General features: G+C 35.4%; 1 protein-coding gene across 1 annotated transcript in view; it reads right to left on the reverse strand.

The window, feature by feature from the left end:
• Nucleotides 1-21,499, reverse strand: part of LOC135479762 (filamin-B-like) — a 137,059-nt gene that overhangs the window by 72,191 nt on the left and 43,369 nt on the right. Inside the window, exons 14-16 of the mRNA XM_064759668.1 lie at nt 20,938-21,032; nt 16,767-16,971; nt 8,008-8,148 (exon numbers count right to left, since the gene is read on the reverse strand). Coding sequence (XP_064615738.1) covers nt 8,008-8,148; nt 16,767-16,971; nt 20,938-21,032 — 441 coding nt within the window. The remainder of the gene's footprint in view (nt 1-8,007; nt 8,149-16,766; nt 16,972-20,937; nt 21,033-21,499) is intronic.

Consider the following 21,499-nt stretch of genomic DNA (forward strand, 5'->3'; position numbering starts at 1 on the left):
TTCTCCATAATGTACTTTATACGAAAGTCTGGAGGATTTATTTCCTTCAATTGTTTAATGCCACATTCAAGACATTTTTCGGGACGTCTGTTACTTGTATCCAATTATTCATTGACACACGGTTGTATACTTCTCATTATCTTCCTGACATTTTATAGCACACAACATAATACCCATTTTCATCCACAAACTCATTAGGGTCGTCCATTGACAAACGTGTAGCATGACAGGGTTCATCAGTGGTCGTTTGAAATATGGTCCGATCTCGTTGTATACGTTTTTCACAGCTTATAAGAATGGTGTGGTCACTCAGCTGTTGGAATCTCTCTAGACCACTGGCCTATCTTTGTCTAGATTCAGACTGTCCACCCCCCACATAGAAATTCTGTACAATGCAAAGTCGATGCAGTATTATGTTAATATATGTATACAATCAGAGCACCAGGGCAAATTCCCCACAGCAATTCTAAACTCGACATTGGAGATTTACCAACATACTATTGTCTACTGACATCTTCAACCAGGTGAACATCAAGGACCAGAAACTATGCAATATTATAATGAAAATGTCATAATTTAACTTCAGAATAACTTCATGTAGTCTGTTCCTGATGCAATCCATCTGACATTACTACAATGACTTTTAAGTAGGAAAATTGCTAAATGTATGATGGCGTTTTGAAGAGGACATAGATAAAAAGCTCAAAACTAAATACCACAAGGTGAAATTTCTTTAGATGTAATCTAATGTTTTACCATTTGATTTTTTTTTTTGGTGTGTTTTGGACATTTTGCACCTTATGGCGACATTTCTGCACTCTTGAGAAGAGTAAACAAGAGGACGGTTGAAATAAAGACGGGAGTGAGAGCCTCTGATGGCAAACGATCTCCGGTGTTAAGAACAAGGTCATTGTTATCGTTGGAAAACAGGTCTGCTGGAGGTAATTACAGATTTTGACAGCACAAACACCACAAAGACACAATCTTTGGTTGACATTTCAGTTCACCTTTCATTCCTAGATACGATGCCCTCTTACTAAGCAAATGCCAACTTGTAATGCATGAAAAGCCACTGTTTGCAATCAACATCCAAAATGGCGAAGCATGGCAACATTTTATGTTTTCTCCAAAACAAAACAAAACAAAACCTTGTTTTAACCAATTCTACAAAAAGGTCAATAAGTCTTTGATATTCTGAAAAGTTATACAAAACAATAATATTGAAAGCAACAATGAAAATTTTCAAATCTTATGAAAAACAATATAATTTTAGTCACATGGTCTACCTTGTGTTATGATTAATACAGACAAAAAAACAAAACCTTCATCTTGCCCTTGGAAAGCAAATGAAGCTTAGATTAGAAGCTATAAAATTTAGAGAAAAATAACGCAGAATCCTAAAATAATCTCATTAGTGAGCATTATCCCTGTGATGGAAAAACTTTAATTTTGGAGGACTTTCAGAACATGCACCTAACAGCTTAACAGATGTTTGCTTTTAAGCCATAAAAGAACTCAAGTAAACTTATAAATGTATACATCAACCAGACTCAATGTCAACACAGCATAACGTAACCTTTCAAAGTTCATCATCTATCATAAAACCCCACCTGATATTTCACCCAGCCAATCAGAATTGATCCAGCATCGCCCCTGCGATCAGGAATCTGTGCAGCTATCGTGCAATGCATATAAATACCTGTACGAATACAGTACCTGTTTTTGGCTGTTCCCCGACTGATGTACATATACTCCAGTGCTTTCTCAAGCCACATTTACAGCGTGCCCAGCCTTTGTATAGACAAAGATCTAGCTAGACCGCTTACATATGTTTTTTTTTTTTTAACTGATTCAACTTGTATTTTGTGGCTGTACTGGCTAAGCAGGTTACCGGGGAATTTCAGTCTATAAATATACATATGCTTGTATGTGGATGGATCTACTGTGTGGCCAATTAAACAATTGTCTTGCAAGTATTACGGTAAACTTAATATGCAAATTAGAGGCTAACTTTATTGATCTGTACACTATACTTATAGTGCTTTCTTAACTGACTATGTAAAAAAAAACAGTCATTTTTTTTAATGTGTGGCAAATTTAAGATAAGGTTTAAACCTAAATTTCTCAGGGGGGAAGAGACACTTAAGAGATTAGCTACAGTTTCACTGATAATTAACCTTTTGTTAATGTTTCAATATTTTTAATGTAAAAAATTTCCAAAAACATCAACCTGTATGAAGTGATAACCAACACAGAGAACACATATTTGGACAACTTTGTCAAACCTTGTATATGAATCAGAACTATTAATTTTGGTGCAAAACTTATGGCAATATTATTGATAGCAGAATCGGCCAATCTTTTTTGCCTTCAGTTTTGCGCTCATATTTTCAAGGAATCTATGATCTTACATCTATTTTGAGTTTCACGCCTTACCCGCAAGTATCTCACTCAATATGTGACAGCAGTTCTGTTACTTAAGAAATCTCCTGGCAGAAAGCCACGCACAAAAATAAACCTCTTGTTAATCGTTTGCAGCTGCTCACACATAATCCTTTCTTTTAAGTTTCAGCTCCATCCATGTTTGCTCAAAACAGACATGTTTATTTTCAGAACAGTTTTTAGATAGTCTATGACATTTTTAGAGGAGAAAACTGGTTTGACTTGACAGCCTGCAAACTATGCAATGACAACAACATCTCGATCAAAGGCTACAACGACAAACAAGTCAGCACCTTCCTGCAAACACCTCGGTCATGTCAATCTCATCATCCATCTTCGTTTGCCACTTAATCATCACAAAAAGAAACAAATGACTTTGTCTTGATAAGAAATTGTTTTTGTTTCTGTTTTTTTTTAAATCCTGTAAACTAGGACAAGACTGAGTTTGACAATATATAAGTATCTCTGTGATTAATACATGCAGTGGTTGTCATAGCAACATAAAATGCTGAGTCAGCACAAACCTTGAAAAATAAATCTTTAACAACTTATATGTAGTGTTTAGTGTACTCAAGGTACATCTTGCGATATTTATTATTAAGAAAGTAAAATGATTTTTGGATACCGTCAATTCTGACAAAGACATGAATTAAACGCACCCAAGGCAATGCCAATTCTTTTTTTACACAAATTTAATGTTCATGATCTATTAACGCTGTGTAATGTAAGAAGCATTCTAATTTAACTTAACCACAGTAGGATTATATCTCTACAGAAAGCTGTACCAACAATGTGCTATTTCTTAAAACATATATTTCAATATGCCCGTGGTTCCACCAGTCATCTTTACACATCCTATTTAAAATCACACACTACCATTTGATGACTAGAGTGACAGTTTTCTTGTCCAATTATCCATGTCCACAATTCCACCTGTCCATTGCCACATGTTCACAATAATAAACACACGAGGATCGCACCTATGGCAGCATTATTACAGCACCTAATGATAAGATGGACGCCCCCAATTAGTGATAATTACACAACCTGTTAGGCGAAGGTATATATTTGGGTGTGAATCTAAGTATTAACATAATAAGAGAGTTAATTATTGCTGTGTTTATAGACATTCTGATCACACATATGCTCAGGTAAAAAAACAACTAACAAACTAAATCAACTTTTCACGATGACTCACCTGTAGTTAGCTAATCAAACCGTGCAGGTAAAGTTTTGATTAACGAGGACACTGACCTCTTTGCCCCACAGCCACATTTACAACAGGTAAACATCACAATTAGCAGATCAAAGTGCGACCATGAATTATCTAAACATTTTCAATGACAGGTGTAATTAAGAGATTTCCTTAACTATGTATTCCATTTTTTAAAAAAAGCTTTAATACAAAAAAACCAAGAAGTTGATAACATGACCTTGTAGAAAGATCCAGGTTTTAGGAAATCCAAAATGGCTAATAAGTAGTTTTGCAATTACTTTTTTACACAGGCAATTATTTACGTTCAAACCCTTGCAATCTGAGAATCTAGCCAGTCTGGTGAATGCAGACAATATGAATTTCTCCAATCAAAATAATCAAATTCTTTGTATATACACTTGTACCTCACTCAGCAGTTGCACAGTACGTATACGGACTACTGTAATTGTACTTCTTCAATCTTTTTGCCTGTAAGGTTTTATTCAAGCATATTATGCCGGCATTATTCTGAGATAAAATTGTACTGTTTTTGTGAAGCCCTGAAATTGGCAAATCCAACCAAAGGTAAGTTTTGTCTTCAAAATCAAATTAAAAATGTGCATAAAGTATACAGAAAGTTGCTCTTTCATATGCAAAAATGTTGAAGAATTAAGGTAAACTTATTTAACAGTGTTATCTTGTCAGGCTTTAATTTGCTGGTCCAATTAACTCACTTCTCATTTCCTTCAGGTCATTCATGACTGAATGAATGAGTGATCATGGCTGAACGTCACACCTGCAATTTTTCAGCCATATCGTGGCGTGAACATGTTTTAACATGAGGCATTTCAGGGCATTCATAATATTTCCTGGAAGTAGTTTTAAACTTTATTCTCTGAAATTCATTTTAAGATCTCTTGAAATATTTGCACATCAAAAACAGATGGTTCCTTGTCTTAAAGTTATAAAGAAAATATTTTTACTTTTGGTAGGGCCAAGCCAAATATTTCCAAAGAAAACAAACTTTTCATGCATACTTGATATACTTCCAGTTTACACATATCACACTCTTCATGCTTGCCAGATATACTTGAAATTTACACTTATAATACTCTTCATGTTTGGTTGATATACTTGAAGTTTACACTTATAACGCTTTATGTTTGGTTGATATACTTGAAGCTTACACTTATAACACTCTTCATGTTTGCTTGATATACTTGAAGTTTACACTTATAATACTCTTCATGTCTGGTTGATATAGTTGAAGTTTACACTTATAATACTCTTCATGTTTGGTTGATATACTTGAAGTTTACACTTATAATACTCTTCATGTCTGGTTGATATACTTGAAGTTTACACTTATAATACTCTACATGTTTACTTGATATACCTGAAGTTTACACTTATAATACTCTTCATGTTTGGTTGATATACCTGAAGTTTACACTTATAATACTCTTCATGTCTGGTTGATATACTTGAAGTTTACACTTATAACACTCTTCATGTTTGCTTGATATACTTGAAGTTTACACTTATAATACTCTTCATGTCTGGTTGATATACTTGAAGTTTACACTTATAATACTCTTCATGTCTGGTTGATATACTTGAAGTTTACACTTATAATACTCTTCATGTCTGGTTGATATACTTGAAGTTTACACTTACAATACTCTACATGTTTACTTGATATACCTGAAGTTTACACTTATAATACTCTTCATGTCTGGTTGATATACTTGAAGTTTACATTTATAACACTCTTCATGTTTGCTTGATATACTTGAAGTTTACACTTATAATACTCTTCATGTTTGCTTGATATACTTGAAGTTTACACTTATAATACTCTTCATGTCTGGTTGATATACTTGAAGTTTACACTTATAATACTCTACATGTTTACTTGATATACCTGAAGTTTACACTTATAATACTCTTCATGTTTGGTTGATATACTTGAAGTTTACACTTATAATAATCTTCATGTTTGGTTGATATACTTGAAGTTTACACTTATAATACTCTTCATGTTTGGTTGATATACTTGAAGTTTACACTTATCATACCTGAGTATATATACTCTGCCAAAAAAAGGATTGAAGGCCTGTGGTAGACAGGGCATGGTGGTGACACAAAACGCTGAGATGAAAATCCATAAAAATTAAGTTTCTGTTCGTTATTTTACCATTACTGACATTTTGACTTTCCCATTCTACACTTTTCACATGAAAACTGAGCTAAATGTATCTTTTTTTTTTTTCTGACACACTACAAGTTTATTATTTCTTGACATGTGATCTATTTTTCACAAACACATTATTACGTTCCCTGTGGCAAGTGATGTATTACGTTTTCCCTAAAAATTCACATGACAAATATACGCTTTTAGAGGCAAATAAAAGTCATAAAATATTACATTTGGAGCTGTAACTGGCATTTTTTAAGTTTCATATCACCCCACCCTCAGAACAAACCTCAAAACACCTTTCTCAGATCAACTGAACTCTCAGAATTGAGCAAACGAGCAACTTAGCCCCGTGAATAGCTTAAAAAATCATTTTATGCACTGTGTGAATGTTAGTGACAAACTGGACTCCAGGAAAAAGTGACTCTGTCATTACTGATCTGGGACCGATTTCACAAAGCCAGTTTTGACTTAAGTCAAAAATTTGAAACATGAGTTTATTTTCAGGCCCTGTAAATTAAAATTTTGACCACCTCATCAACGTTATCTTAAGACAAATGTGTCAAAATTTCAACATCCAAAACCAAAAACTAAGTATTGTAAGAAAGTTTTAAATTTTGACTCAATTAAGTGAGAAATGTCTGTGTGTCCGCAAAACATGCAGTTACAAATTCCCTGAGGCATGTGACATATCAGGTTGTGATTTTAGCGTCACCCCTGTGCACAGTGCGTCTAATCACCTCAATGCTGAGGTAGCCTCATTTCCATACGCTCTTGTCCTCATGCAGTCCCGAGATTTCTTGCGGGGGATGTTTTATGAATGACTTGTCCCGGGATCAGTGTATCACTGTCCTGGATACATAAATAAGGCAGCCAGCTTGTCAGACATGCAGGGTGAAGTCACCCCAAAGGCCTTGTGCATCCTGCATGGGATATAATTAATACACTGGTCTTCTGAGACATGAAATGTCAGGTGCATAGCCCAAATTAAGAGCCCTCACCTGTACACATGCAAACAAAGGTGCGTTTTAAGGGCAATTTTCTCTGCACCTGCAGGAGTTTCACAACGTAACCTTAAACTAGAGCTTGCACAATATGATAAAAGACTTAGGGCATAGACAGCAAAACCAGAGCAGCTATGACAGTGTGATAGTTGGCAAAATGACTTTTTCAAACTGAGCCATCATCACAAGGTAAAGTGGATTAACACACCGGTGATGATCAATCACTCAAACTTTTACAAAATTGATGGCGACTGGGTTTGATCTCCCGACCTTATGGGTTAACATTAATAAAACACCTGAACAGTAATTATAAAGGCAAACAAATCTTTTGATGCTCTCAACACAAGTAAAGCAGTGCACAATTACAATCCTGTAGATATGATTACATATCTGTCACGCTGTACTCTAGGTTAAATTTTTCATTTATACTTTGGTTGTCTTGTTCTTGCATGAAGGGACGTGGGGGTGCAGATTTGGGGAGGGGGGGGGGACTTTCAAAAAAAGAAGACAACATTAGACCATGTGTATATACATGTATGTATAAATAAAGTATTCCACAACAGGTAATAAAAACACACCTTTAAGTTTATTGTGATCTTGCAATCGAGCTCTGTTTTCACTGTCTTGCAAAATATGTACGGCTATATTACTTTTGCTTTAATGAACTCATAGCTAAGACCTCATTTTAAACCTACATCCTCAGTGGTCGACCATTATCTATGAGAACAACAATGAAGTATATCTGAATATTTGTCAGGATCTAAACTCGTCAACCGCACAAGTATATAAGGAAAGAAATACAGAAGGAAATATTTTTGAACAACTTGCATGCAGGATATAGGCGTGGGAAAGAATAGCAATACCCCAGTACATTTCAGGCACATATATTATAACCCAGGATGGATGTTGTTACATATTCAAAATCAAATAATAAATATAATTTGCAATAAATATGAATATATATGGTTCAAGTCAACAATGGTATCAACAGAGTAGGGCTATAGGTACTGGTATATCACATCTGGTAAGGAACATTGACAGTTGTGAATGGGGAAAGACCTGTTCAATTTCTGGTAACATGATATATTTAATGAAGGGACAGGTAAAAATCCGGCTGGCCATACAGCCAGTGTCAGTTTACACACCTGAATTAATGTACAGTTACTTACTTTCAAAGTTAACGGGTTGTCCCATGGCCACGGTTTTGGGCATCTTGTGAACGATGACTTTGCCAGTGTCGTAAACTTTCACCTGGAAAGGGTGACCCCTTACTGGGTGTCCATGGTATAGGACCTTCACGGAGTGGTCCCCTGTGGGCAGGTAAGAAGAAATACAGATGAATCACAGCAGAACAAATCACCCGATCAGAAGGGCTTGGACGAGGTATATCATTATATACATAGGTAAATACTACAAACATTTACCAACAGGTAGCACTGAATTCACCTGAACTCAGGGATATTTGAAATACAACACAGCTGATAATCAAATGTACATAAAATGATATGATATCAAAATAAATAAAGAAACCAAATGATATATAACTGTAGTACTCAAACGAAAGGTAAAAGAGAATTTTAAAACGCAAAATAAATATTTGTAATGACCTACTTGCAAAATATCACAAACTTAGGCTTCACTACTGTTTGTATCGTACTTGTACATTCTACACATGTGATATAACATAATTATACTGAAACAAATAAAACACACCTGCAACAGAGCCACTAATAAAGACTAAAATACCAATATAGTAATGTTAATGTACAAGAGCTCATGGACACCAATACAACAGGTGTAAACAGGAAGGTGTGGTGGAGAAATACAGCCAGGTGTCTTTCAAAGAGAGCACAAGCCAAAGTTGTACAGATAAAAATTCAGGTGGGAAAACATTAAAAGGTTAACTATGCAAAATAATTCTCAGGTAAACAAAGTGGCCATTGAAAGGTGGGAAGCCTGCCCTAGCATGGCCAGGTAGAGGGCCAGTACACAGGTATGGTTTATAAATAGTAAAGTGTTCCTGCTAAACTACCTCCAGTGTCTAGATAGTACTCCCCAGTCATGATTGTCGTAATTCCTACAGCATCACAGGTGAATCCAGATGTAAGAAAACAAATCGTCTACCGCAGGCCTTCAATCAAGCTATTGTCACTTTTCAGCTCCCTGAACGTGAAATATTTCGCCCAAGGCTGACTATTGCTAGGCAGAAAGTTGCAGGTAGGTTGTAAGGTGTAGAGCAGCTGGCTGAGACGACGTAGAGTATACCTATCCTGACAACGACAATGCTGCTCAGTGAGACTTCACAGTGAGTGCCTCGCCCAACCTAGATAGTATACACCCCTACACAAGACTAGTCTGGACAAATAACACAGCAGTTTACATGCAGTCACTCATGTGGAAGTGACCTTCCTGTGTTAAAGTACTCCATGTTTCACTCTAAGCTCTTTTTTTCACCGCTGTATTCACACACAAGCACAACAACAAAGGGAGAACATACACAGAGATGACAAATGCATATAGTTCTTACTAGCAAATTACCTCTTTACGCAAGTGATGTTTCATAAAGGTAAGACAATATCAACGCCCTGCTGGGGGGGGGGGGGGACAACAAACTCTGCACTGTCACACAAACATCTTTCATTATCAAAGAATAGCAGAAGACTTGCTTTGATATGTACAAGTGTCTTCAAGATGTCAGAAATGCTTGACACCTTGTTTTTTCATTTAATTGAAAACAGACGGCATAAAGGTTTGCACAAGGGAAAAAAAACAAATTTTCTTCAAAATCAGAACAAAAATTTCATTCCTAAAATAAAATACCCGATAAAAGTATATTTATACAATATTATCAAAATTTTGTTTCAACTTCTTTGTACTTTCTTGGAACATTCGCATTAAATCAAATGAACTGAGTGGAATAGAGAACTATATTTGGTGTTCAACTTGTTGCTATGCAGTATAATTTATTACTGGAATGTTTCTAATATTTTAGCTAGTTGTCATTCAGCAAAATCTGTTACTCAAATCTCCTTCACGGTTTCACCAGTTGTCATGCAGCAAAATCTGCTACTCAAATCTCCTTCAGTGTTTCACCAGTTGTCATTCAGCAAAATCTGTTACTCTAATCTCTTTCAGTGTTTCACCAGTTGTCATTCAGCAAAATCTGCTACTAAAATCTCCTTCAGTGTTTCACCAGTTGTCATTCAGCAAAATCTGTTACTCAAATCTCCTTCAGTGTTTCACCAGTTGTCATTCAGCAAAATCTGTTACTCAAATCTCCTTCACGGTTTCACCAGTTGTCATTCAGCAAAATCTGTTACTCAAATCTCCTTCACGGTTTCACCAGTTGTCATGCAGCAAAATCTGCTACTCAAATCTCCTTCAGTGTTTCACCAGTTGTCATTCAGCAAAATCTGTTACTCAAATCTCTTTCAGTGTTTCACCAGTTGTCATTCAGCAAAATCTGTTACTCAAATCTCCTTCACGGTTTCACCAGTTGTCATGCAGCAAAATCTGTTACTCTAATCTCCCTAACTTTTTCACCACTTGTCACACAGTATAATTTATTTTCTTGATTTGTCAATAAATATAATTTTTTACTTTAATTCCATTAACTTTTTCACTTGTCATGAAATATAATTTGTTATTCTAATTTCACTATCTTTTTCATTTATTGTCATGAAATATAATTTTATAATTTTTATCATGTCAAAATTCTTCTATCTATACATGAAATGTTATGCTAACTGAAGATTGTGAAGCGCAGTGGACAACCTAAAAAAAATGACTGATAATTATTTAATATTTTCAGGACGTAGACTGAATGAAAATCATCACTGGGCTTTAAAAAATGTAATTAAAATAGTCTACGGACAGAAAAAAAACAACAACATAAACCCTCAAACTACAACAAATAAGCTAACAAAGCAAATGAAACATCATGTTTGTGTCCTGGGCTGTCACTTAACACACTGATGATCAAAAGTCTACATTTACCTGTCATTTGTCAAGTTTCTCTCGTCCAATCAAAACAATAACCTCTGGCACTCTACACACCTGTATGTAAGTAGTTTACCTGGTTAAACTTTCTGAGTTCAATCAGATACACAATGTCACCACAAAGGTAACATAGTTTACTCTTTTTTTTTTATAATTAAACCGGAAACATAGTGACTGAAAATTGCTTTGGGGGAAGGCATTATTTCTGAAGCGTTCTTGAAATGTGTCAAAGAAATTTGTGGCTGTAAAATTTACAGGTTGATAGACTGATTAATTACTAATATATATAAGATGTCACAGAACTTACAGAACAGATTTATTCCTGTTTTGAGTTGTGCTATTTTTGAATCCCTACCTGCCTATAATAAATACAAACAAAACAAACAAAACATAAAGAAAGAAAAAATTAAAAAAAAACTTCATCAACATTTTTTCCATTATACATATCCAAAAAAACTTACACAAATTTCTTCACATGACAAATGCATCCAGAATCCAGAGCAGGATTTCTCAAACAGAACTTCTCAATAAACATTTTTATACCTTTGGCAGAACTTTAGAAGGTTTACAGCATTTATTTTTTCACCTCTTTCCCAGGAGCCCACACAAACTGGTTTTGTGTTCAGTAAACAGGTTTCCAAGCGGAGGTTTTCACCTGATGGTGGGTACAGGTATGGCTGTTAAGCACTCCCACTCACCTGCTATGTGCAGCAATGAACCTTGTCAGGCAAGTCTTACCTACTGTCAGGTAAACTATCTAAAAACCTGCACAGGTAAATCTAATATAACATCAGGTAAACTATCTAAAAACCTGCACAGGTAAATCTGATATAATGTCAGGTAAACTATCTAAAAACCTGCACATGTAAATCTAATAAAACATCAGGTAAACTATCTAAAAACCTACACAGGTAAATATAATGTACTATCAGGCAAACTATCTAACAGCCTGCACAGGTAAATATAATATACTGTCAGGTAAACTATCTAACAGCCCGTACAGGTAAATATAATGTACTGCACAGGTAAAGCTAAAAATGCACAGGTAAATCTAATATAACATCAGGTAAACTATTTAACAGCCTGCACAGGTAAATAAAATGTATTTTCAGGTAAACTATCTAACAGCCCCTACAGGTAAATAAAATGTACTGTGAGATAAACTATCTAGCAACCTGCACAGGTAAATATAATGTACTGTCAGGTAAACTAACAGCTTGTACAGGTAAATATAATGTACTGCACAGGTAAATCTAAAAATGCACAGGTAAATCTAATATAACGTCAGGTAAACTGTCTGACAACCTGCACAAGTAAATTTAACACACAGACATGTAAACTATCTAAAAAGCTTCGCACAAAAATCTTACATACTTATATGTACATGGTCTCATAAACCGTAGATATTTTCTACTGACATGTAAATCTGCCTAAAAACCCCTCTTGGCTACACCTACCATACTAATATGGAAATTAGACCCTAATATACAGTTATTATTAACTCCAGACTAATTCTTACTTTTCCTGACACTTAGCATCAATGCCTCAAAACCTGCTCAAATAGATCTAATTTATAGACATGTAAACTACCTAAAAATCTGCTCATGTATATCTTGCTTATTAACATGTAAATTATCTAAAAACCTTCTCAGGTACATCTTACATACTGATGTGGAAACTTCCTAATATAATGCTATCAATACTAGCAGATTATAAAATAAATTAATCGTTTTCCTGACACTCAGAGCCAAATTCCTCAAAGCTCTTATATATAGGGTTATCATATATATATGTATTAAAACCTTAAAAACAAAATGTTTCGCCTATTACATTTTCACTTCCCCCTCCCTTCAAAAAAACATTCCCACTCTCAAAAAACGCACTTTCAACATTTATAGGATAGTGATGTTTGACAATGATCTGTGTCAATACTGCTAAAGGTAGACTGAATATTAAGGCCAAAGTGACACTAAAACTGTTTATCTTTTCCGTGAATGCAACTGGAGGTCTGAGGAAAGAGCATATATGGGAAAATTCACCAAAACTACAGCTACATGGCTGGTGGTTGTTTATACAAAACCACCAAAAACAGTCCCAGTGTCTTTGATGCTATGTTCCAGTGAGGCAGCACTGAAAATCAATCAACAGAATCTACGTACTAAGACAACAGCCTAAAATCAGGTCATGAAAGTGGAATATGGTGCAAAAATAGGTGACCGAGCTGGGTGTCAAGCTTGGTGTCTGGAGTTCTGTGCTCCAGTGAAGCAGTAACAGAAAATAAGGCACAGAATGGGCGTACCCAAAATATGTAGATGAGCAGGGTGTCATGTTTAGTATCTTGAGTTTTATGCTCCAGTTAAGCAGTAACTGAAAATTGGCCCATGGTGAGCGTACAGTAAACAATCAAGACGAGCAGGGTGTCAAGTCTGGTGTCACTGGTATTATGTTTCAGCGGGACAGCAACTGAAAATCAGACCAACGGAATGGTCACATTGCGGAAACATGTCCTTCATGACCCATCCAAAACATATATAATGTTAAAATGTAGTATTAATTTTGCAGGCAGTAAGTCAGGTCAAGTCAAAAAACACTTGTGTCTAATTATAACAGGTGCGAATTATTCAGGTGTTTACAGCAGCTGGGCTCTGGGGTCTGGTAATGATTCTCGGTCAGACATGTTCAGTGAGGCATAGTCACCTGTGTATACCTGCAATTATAACTGTCCTTAGTATGCAATCTTCACCACAGACAGGTATGTCAGTAGAACTATGATAATTAGACATGCTGACAGGTAGGCTTTAGCACAGAGATTAAATCCACAATTCAACGGGTAATAAGTCATAATGTCAGGGGTCGTCATCAAATAACCAAAGGAATGACAGCCAGGGGTGGTCCACAGCTCTACTTTCACTTCCCTTTTCCAAATCAACGAAACAACTTTGCCTATATGTATATGCTGTATTTCCACTAAGTTTTAGCATTTTTCAAGTCACATATTTTGTTTGACTCTGATTGATTCATCCACTTTGTAGGGCCACTTGAGAGCAACTTTTTGTGAAGTTTGATTAATTTCTTATCCAAAAAAAAAACAAAAAAACAAAAAATAAAAAACTGGAAGTGTTGCTATCAACAGTGTCATTTTAAGACCTTATATGCTCCTGAAAGTTCATTTTTAAATACCAAACTTTAGGTGTAAACACAGTACTTCAAAAATTCCATTCACTTTCAAATATAAAATAATCGGTGGGTTCATTCCTTTATTTATTTATCTGATTGGTATTTTACGCCGTACTCAAGAATATTTCACTTTTACGACGGCGGCCAGCATTATGGTGGGAGGAAACCGGGCAGAGCCCAGATAAAACCCACAACCATCTGCAGGTTGCTAGCAGACCTTCCCACGTATGATTCATTCCTTTATAGCTTGCATGCATCAGTATGGTAATATACATCTACCTGAACAGGTTTAGCTCATCATACAGGATAAATATTAATTACCCAAACTAATTAGAAACAATAACAAAGCCACAGTGAGTTTGGTGCACCACATGCACCATGTAAGTGGTTATTTCTGAAAGTCATCAATGCTGGTTTATTGGTGTTAGCCTACACTAATTCCCATTCTATCCCTAAACTGTGCGCTCATGTATCCACATTAATACACCGTCACATGATCTGCACTCGACACGCGATCGGTCTTAACACTGACAGTTATAACCATGTCCGCATGCACCAGCCTTACCACAGCCAGCATCAGTAAATCTGACATCATCTGTAGGCTTACATGGACACCAGAAGGTATATCATTATTTATTTGATTGTTGTGTAACATCACAATGAAGAATTTTTCACTTTTGCAATATGTTGGTCTGTTTTATGGGTAGAGGAAATTACCTGGGCTGCCTCGCATAAACCACCAACCTTTGGCAAGTTACTTGTAAGCTTTCCTACAGGTCATATATATAGATATGCTCATCATAATGGTAGAAAACAACTAGTCTTCAACAAACTGAAGACTAAACAAATGGCCCCACAAGTACTGTCAAATGCTTACTGTCATCAAGGCACCACAAACACTGAGTGAGAGGGGAAATGATAAAAATCCTGTCCAAGACTGGGATTGAACCCATTCCTCATGATTTCCTAACTTAACAACTTGGCCTCAATCTACTCCCAAGGGTAACTAACATATGAAAGATATGGAAAAAAATAAAAAATTACAGAATAAACACAAAATTTAAGTGATCCGTTTTTTCCCATGAGACCAATAGAAAAAAAACAAAAAAAAACACAACAAATACATTTTACTAAATGTTTTTTAACAAACCTCCAATTGCGAAAATTTTCAGTAATAACTATTTTACATAAAGCCCTGTTTCATCTCTGCTGTTCATGTCTTAATATGAGTGGCACAGACTCCAATCTGACTAACATACATAAACAAATGGTTCCTCTATGATAATATTCAAAAGTGAAATGCTAAGCCTTCCAAAATCTTCTCCATGCTGTGAACTAAGGCTTTGGTAGCATTCATTTGACCGTGCCCCTCCTCCCACAGATGAATTTGCCAGAACCTCTATGATGACATTCCCAAATTAAAGGGAGACAAGTGTTGGTGTTTTGAACAAATCAAATCCAGATTTGTTATCAAGTAATTTGCTTCCAGGCCACTTCTGTGGATGAATTTAATGTCGCCCATACCAAATTGAAGAACCATATATACCACCATGGCTAAGTGTTTACTTTGTTAAACCCTTGCATTTCATCTTTAAAAATTTATCTTAGCCTTAATTTTTGAAGCTAGAAGATAAATCATGGCGGATGTATCTTGTAATACTAACTTTCTAGCACTATGGTTTCCATAACTTTTGCTCTCGAGATTTCAAACAAAAAATACAGTAAGTGTTTTAACTTAAAAACTGCATTGTGGAGTCTGTACCCGCTCTTAATCACTTAAGCAAAATTTTTAATCAGCAGCTCCTTTAAACTGATTTAATTGTGAAATTTACAGAACATTTAAACTTTGTTCTAACAGTGTTCCTTTTCTGTTAAAGAGTACACTATTTCTTTATATACATACTAATCTTGTTGTTGTTGATCACTTTTGATATAGATGCATTACTTACCCTTACACTTGACTCGCATTGTGAAAACAATACGACAATCTACGTCCAAATGTACACCCAGCTTGGATGTCTTATCTACTAGCACAGCTTAAAAAACAAAAACTAAAATTTTGAAAAAAAATGGAAACTAGCCAAATATACTCCAAATCTGTCAATGTTGTTACATCATTCAAAAACTGATCAGAAAAGTTTAAGTTATCTCATATATGTACGCTTATCCGCTATAGTAACTTGGCCAGCATGCCACTCATAACTACTACATGTACACCTCCTTCGTTTCTTTGTGATTTAAGAAAAGAAATGCATCTTTAGTGGAGAAAGTTACAGTACATCCATTAAACAGGACACGGATGACTTGGTTTTAATCAAAAGAACGGTAAAAAACAAAGACATGCTGATCAAACTTTTAAATGAGCCTCAACTGGAGAAGGGTTTACTTCACTTGACACTTTCTTTTCTCTCTCAAAAATGAGATCGGAGTACGGCTGATATTTTCATTGTAAACTGGTCCTTTTTTCTATCACAGTTTCTATAAATCTAATGATACAACTGCATTTTGAGTATCTGTATGACAGGGGAGGTAACTCAATCGCACAGGCACACTAAAGTGGGGATAACTCTGTCAACTTCATCAGCAGTATCAAAAAAAAAATAACCTTTTTTAATTTTGAAGAAAAAGAGTATAGTAATAAATCGAACCCCAACAATGGCTGCTACTGAGATTTGCATGCAGTTGGTAATACACATTCCTCTCACTGGAAAATAAATTAAATATTAAATAAATAAATTCAATAAAGACTCACCTATTTCTTCAGGTGTGTATTCCACCCTGTAAGATTCATCTGTGTCACGGACGATTCTCACAGGTAAATTTTTACCTGACGGAGCTGAAAGAGGAGGTTGGTCATTATCATCACAGCCAGGTAATAAAACAACAATAATCATGTAACAGCACTGATTCCTTAAATAGGGAATTTTTCTTTCAGAAATAAACATTATTTTTGTTGTCTAAAAAAATGAACAAAATAATGCATCATGCTTGCTTTTAGTCTTGTTTAAATGTTCATCCTAAAAAACAAACAGAAAATAGCCCCAAAAAATTGTTTTTGAAATGTTGCAACAATTGTTGCAGCAAAGGTAAACATTTTCAAAACTGTTGCGTGAAATCAAACATTATTTAAAGCTAGACATGCAAGCCAACAAATCTAGGACAAAAAAAATCAACTAATTAAAATAAAATTATAATCTAACAAATTATGAATGTTAATCAAGGCAACATAATCAAATTATTTAATGGAATAATTCCATGCATTACACCATGCAAAATAAAATATCATCAAGCTGGCATTGCACATTCCATCACCCAATTTGAAAAAATCATAACAATTTTGGAATTCCAAAAATAGTGTGTAGCACTAATCAGAGTGAAATGAAACAAAATAGCTGTCAAAAGTAGCTTTAAATTTTCGAATTTTTCTGTGTACATTTTGGATCACTCCAGGATTATATAGTATTAACTTTAAATTATGATTGTTTGAAAAGTTATAGCAAAAGGAGAAGAAATCGTACTCATTTAATGTCCAAATGGAAGTCAAAGACACCATCTGGTATGACAACTTACACAAGACAGTTAAATTTGAAAATTTAAAAAAGATTATTTCTAAAAATTCACTTTATAGGGGGGAAAATATTCGACATAAATGATGCATACATGTATAACAGTGATAGACTTACCTTTTGTCAACAACAACACCACCACACGTCACTCTGCTGTGTGCAGCGTTACCGTGGCAACACGACTTAACTCCACCATGCTTGAGTACGTAGCATTTGCTATGTATGAAGTGGTTAAAGGCAGTGTATCCAACACAATGAAAAACTAAAAAACAACCACCGAATGCACATACATGGCAAAACCCGACAAACACGAACGTTTTTATAAAATGTTGATACACCATTTCTTAACGATAGAAACATGGTGAGCTAATGGTAACACCAACTACTTAAATATATATACATATTACATATATATATATATATATATATATATATACTCAATATTATGGAAAAGTGCTTATGTTTCAATGTGTGCACAGTTTCTTTTCCTTATGTCAATTTATTCTCATTCTAATAGATTAGGGTGTACAAATATTGTTTATGTTCACAACACTAACTGTACAGTATTTTTAGACATGTTCAATTTTAAATAATAGGGTGGAAATTCTTTCATTACATGTGTTTTAATGTGCAGTGACTGTGTATTTTCTCACGAATGGCTAAGTCAGGCGAGAGGGCATGTCAGGAAAATGTGAGCTAAGACTTGTAGAAAGATCAACGTAGGCCTGCATATATGGTATTAGTATACATTATATTCATGTTAATTAAGGGTTCACAACATTTCAACAAAAACCTTATTTCCCCCAGGCAGCGACTTTAGGACAAAAAGGCTTCCATTTATTTATTTATTTATTTGTTTGATTGGTATTTTACTCCATACTCAAGAATATTTAACTAATACAACAGCGGCAAGCATTATGGTGGGAGGAAACCAGGCAGGTCGAGGCTGGGAGGAAAAGCCACGACCATCCGCAGGTTACCGGCAGACCATTCTAATACTCTCCATCATGGACAGCTTCAAATTCTTCACGACATGTCAAATTTGGCCTCTTCTTTTTTTAGGGAGTCGAAAGTTATTTTGCGGTGTAAATTATACGAGGACTCCTAGAGGCAGTAGGTCTATGGACACAGATATATATATCACCTGTGAACACCGGAATCAGAGTAATACCATCATCATGTGGTTCAATCATAAAGTGTATAACGCAGCCTTTAAGTGCAACACGAAGCCTCTAAGTGTAAAATCTGAAGACTTTTGACATTTAAACATTTAAAGGTGTGTATAGAAGACTTGTGCAACAACAACAACTTTTATTTGGCGAACACATCTGCAAATGTGTTGTCTTGGAATGAGTGCTATATGATAACGCATGTGTTTCATGAGTGATAGGTGTATATATTTATCTATTTATTTAACTTGTGTTTTATGCAGAAATCTAAAATATTTCACTTAAATGACTGCGGCCAGCATTATGGTTGGAGGAAACCGGACAGAGCCCCGCGGGTAAACCCACGGCCATCCGCAGGCTGCTGAAAGACCTTCCCACATATGGAGATACCACAGGCGTATTTTGAAGTTTAAATTTCATCATTACTTAATATGAGACAAGAAAATGTGCTACTTTATAAATAACAGAGTTTGTAAATTTAGTCATTACTGAGTTAATTGACTTTGAGTACACATTACTAAACGTAAATGTGAAACACATTTTACAGAATAGCTTTTTTTTATCACTGAGGATAAGTGAAAACACAATTACTCCTTTATTTAGGCAAGCGGAACTACTTCAGTAATTGTGGCTTTTAACAATGATTTTCCTGCAAATAATATCTTGTACCATTCATACCATAAGTGTACCATTCATTTATTGATTTATTTACCTTATCTGTGTTTAACGCCATACTCAAGAATATTTCAGTTATTTCCACCAGCATTATGATGGGAGGAAACCAGGCAGAGCCCGGGGAGAAACCCACAACCATCCACAGGTTCGGTACATGCAAGTCATGTCTTAAATTCATATGCAGCATGTGACTTTTTAACTTTTCAGTGTGCAATAACATACCTGTCTTCTTTTGTCAGCTTTTTTCTCATGTCTTATAATAAGTTTTGTAAATGTTCTATTTTTATGATTCTGCATATTTTAAGCTCATCACACTTTGCTGTGTTCCAAAAATTACCCACTTTCAACAATCTATGACGGAATACACACATATGGTATTGTATCACACAATTTGCTAAACACTATTGCTGTCAGTGTATCATGTCTTGCACACTTTTGTTACTTTCTATAGTTTCTAATGTGTTACATTCTTTTTCACACTTTATTACACTGTCTGGATCTCTGCATCACAACACCTCATATAGCACACTTTTGTTATTACTATTTCATTTCACTACTCATGACGACATCAGACCACCCATCTACCACACACTTTTGTTACCAATATTCCATGCCAATGCTCACAATGTATCACGATCACACGTTTGTACAGCACACTTTTGTAACTCCTATACACCATTTACAATATGACATCACAACACATGAACATTCTACATGGCAAACTTTTTTTTAACACTATTCCACTATACCACATACGATAACATCACAACACGTATTCATACAGCACACTTTTGCTACCACTATTCCGCTCTCTGGACTACTGCTCATAACCCACACTTACATGGCACACCTCTGTTACTAGTACTCTGTGTTACACAACTAACTTTCTCAACCATACTGTTTCCCATGTATTCATCAAACCATATTTCTCTATCACACACTTCTAGCTTGAAATCTTTCACAACTCAATGTACCAGATATGAAGCGATATGTATCCTACAGACACCGAGACACCTGTCATACTTGTGTCAAAATGACTTTCTCACTCCTTGACATTGATCATTTTTACGCCAGGCACACTTCCCCACTCTGACAAACACACCTGCCTTTCCATGTCATTACTCACATAAGATCACGGCATTCCTTGTTGGAATTCTCCGCCAGTACGACACATTCCGACATTTCATTCTTCACTCTGACCAGCCAGGAGACAATTATACGCTGCACATACATCAGCTTGGATAATCACGCAGAGGTTATATAATCCTCAGATAAGGACAACCTTAGCACAGGTACACCAAGAGTCACATGGAGGGGTGTGGATAAATATATAGGGAAAGCAACATATATATATATATACATATACACACATATATATAAATGTGTGTTGACAGGGAAGCTTAGACTAAGAGGGAAATATCAAGAAAACCACAGAGGAACATTTTTCAGGAGAAAATCCACACAAAAGGCCAGAGTTAAGCCGCTCATCAGGCACAGATTAGAAGGTGAATACCCTGCCTGCTTTGGCTACAGCTGCATCCAGTAAGTCAGACCTGTTAACCACATAGATGGTCTGACCCCCATGACCTACAATCTTTGAACTTTGACCTGTTACCATGACCTTTCAGACAGGGCTGAATACTGAAGGTCATATTTGAGTCAAAAACATATAAAGTGCAGGAAACAATATTACAGCTTTTAATTTGTAGATTGTGTTTTTTTTAAGCATAAAAATTTTTGCTTTATTTCACATGGTTTTATGTTTATGTTTTAAACTGCATTGAGTCTTTATGTAAGTCCGTGTACATGTAGTCTCTTTGAAGTTGTTTAGTTTCATGTCATTTCATTCCATACACAGGAAATGCAAATAACCACAGTGCAAATTCAGTGTCACAAATGCTATTTTTGTGATTTCTGTTAATAATATACCATGGTTACAACAGTGCAATGTGTGAAGAAATATTGTCATAGCTTGGTTTACAACCACACGTAAAGTTTAGTCAGCAAAATGTCAGTAAAAGCAAGACATTGAAAAAAATTGAAACAAACAAAGAGTGCTTTGATGTTAGCGTTAG

This window comes from Liolophura sinensis, chromosome 12 (genome assembly GCF_032854445.1).
Source record: "Liolophura sinensis isolate JHLJ2023 chromosome 12, CUHK_Ljap_v2, whole genome shotgun sequence".
In the NCBI taxonomy this organism is placed as follows: domain Eukaryota; kingdom Metazoa; phylum Mollusca; class Polyplacophora; order Chitonida; family Chitonidae; genus Liolophura; species Liolophura sinensis.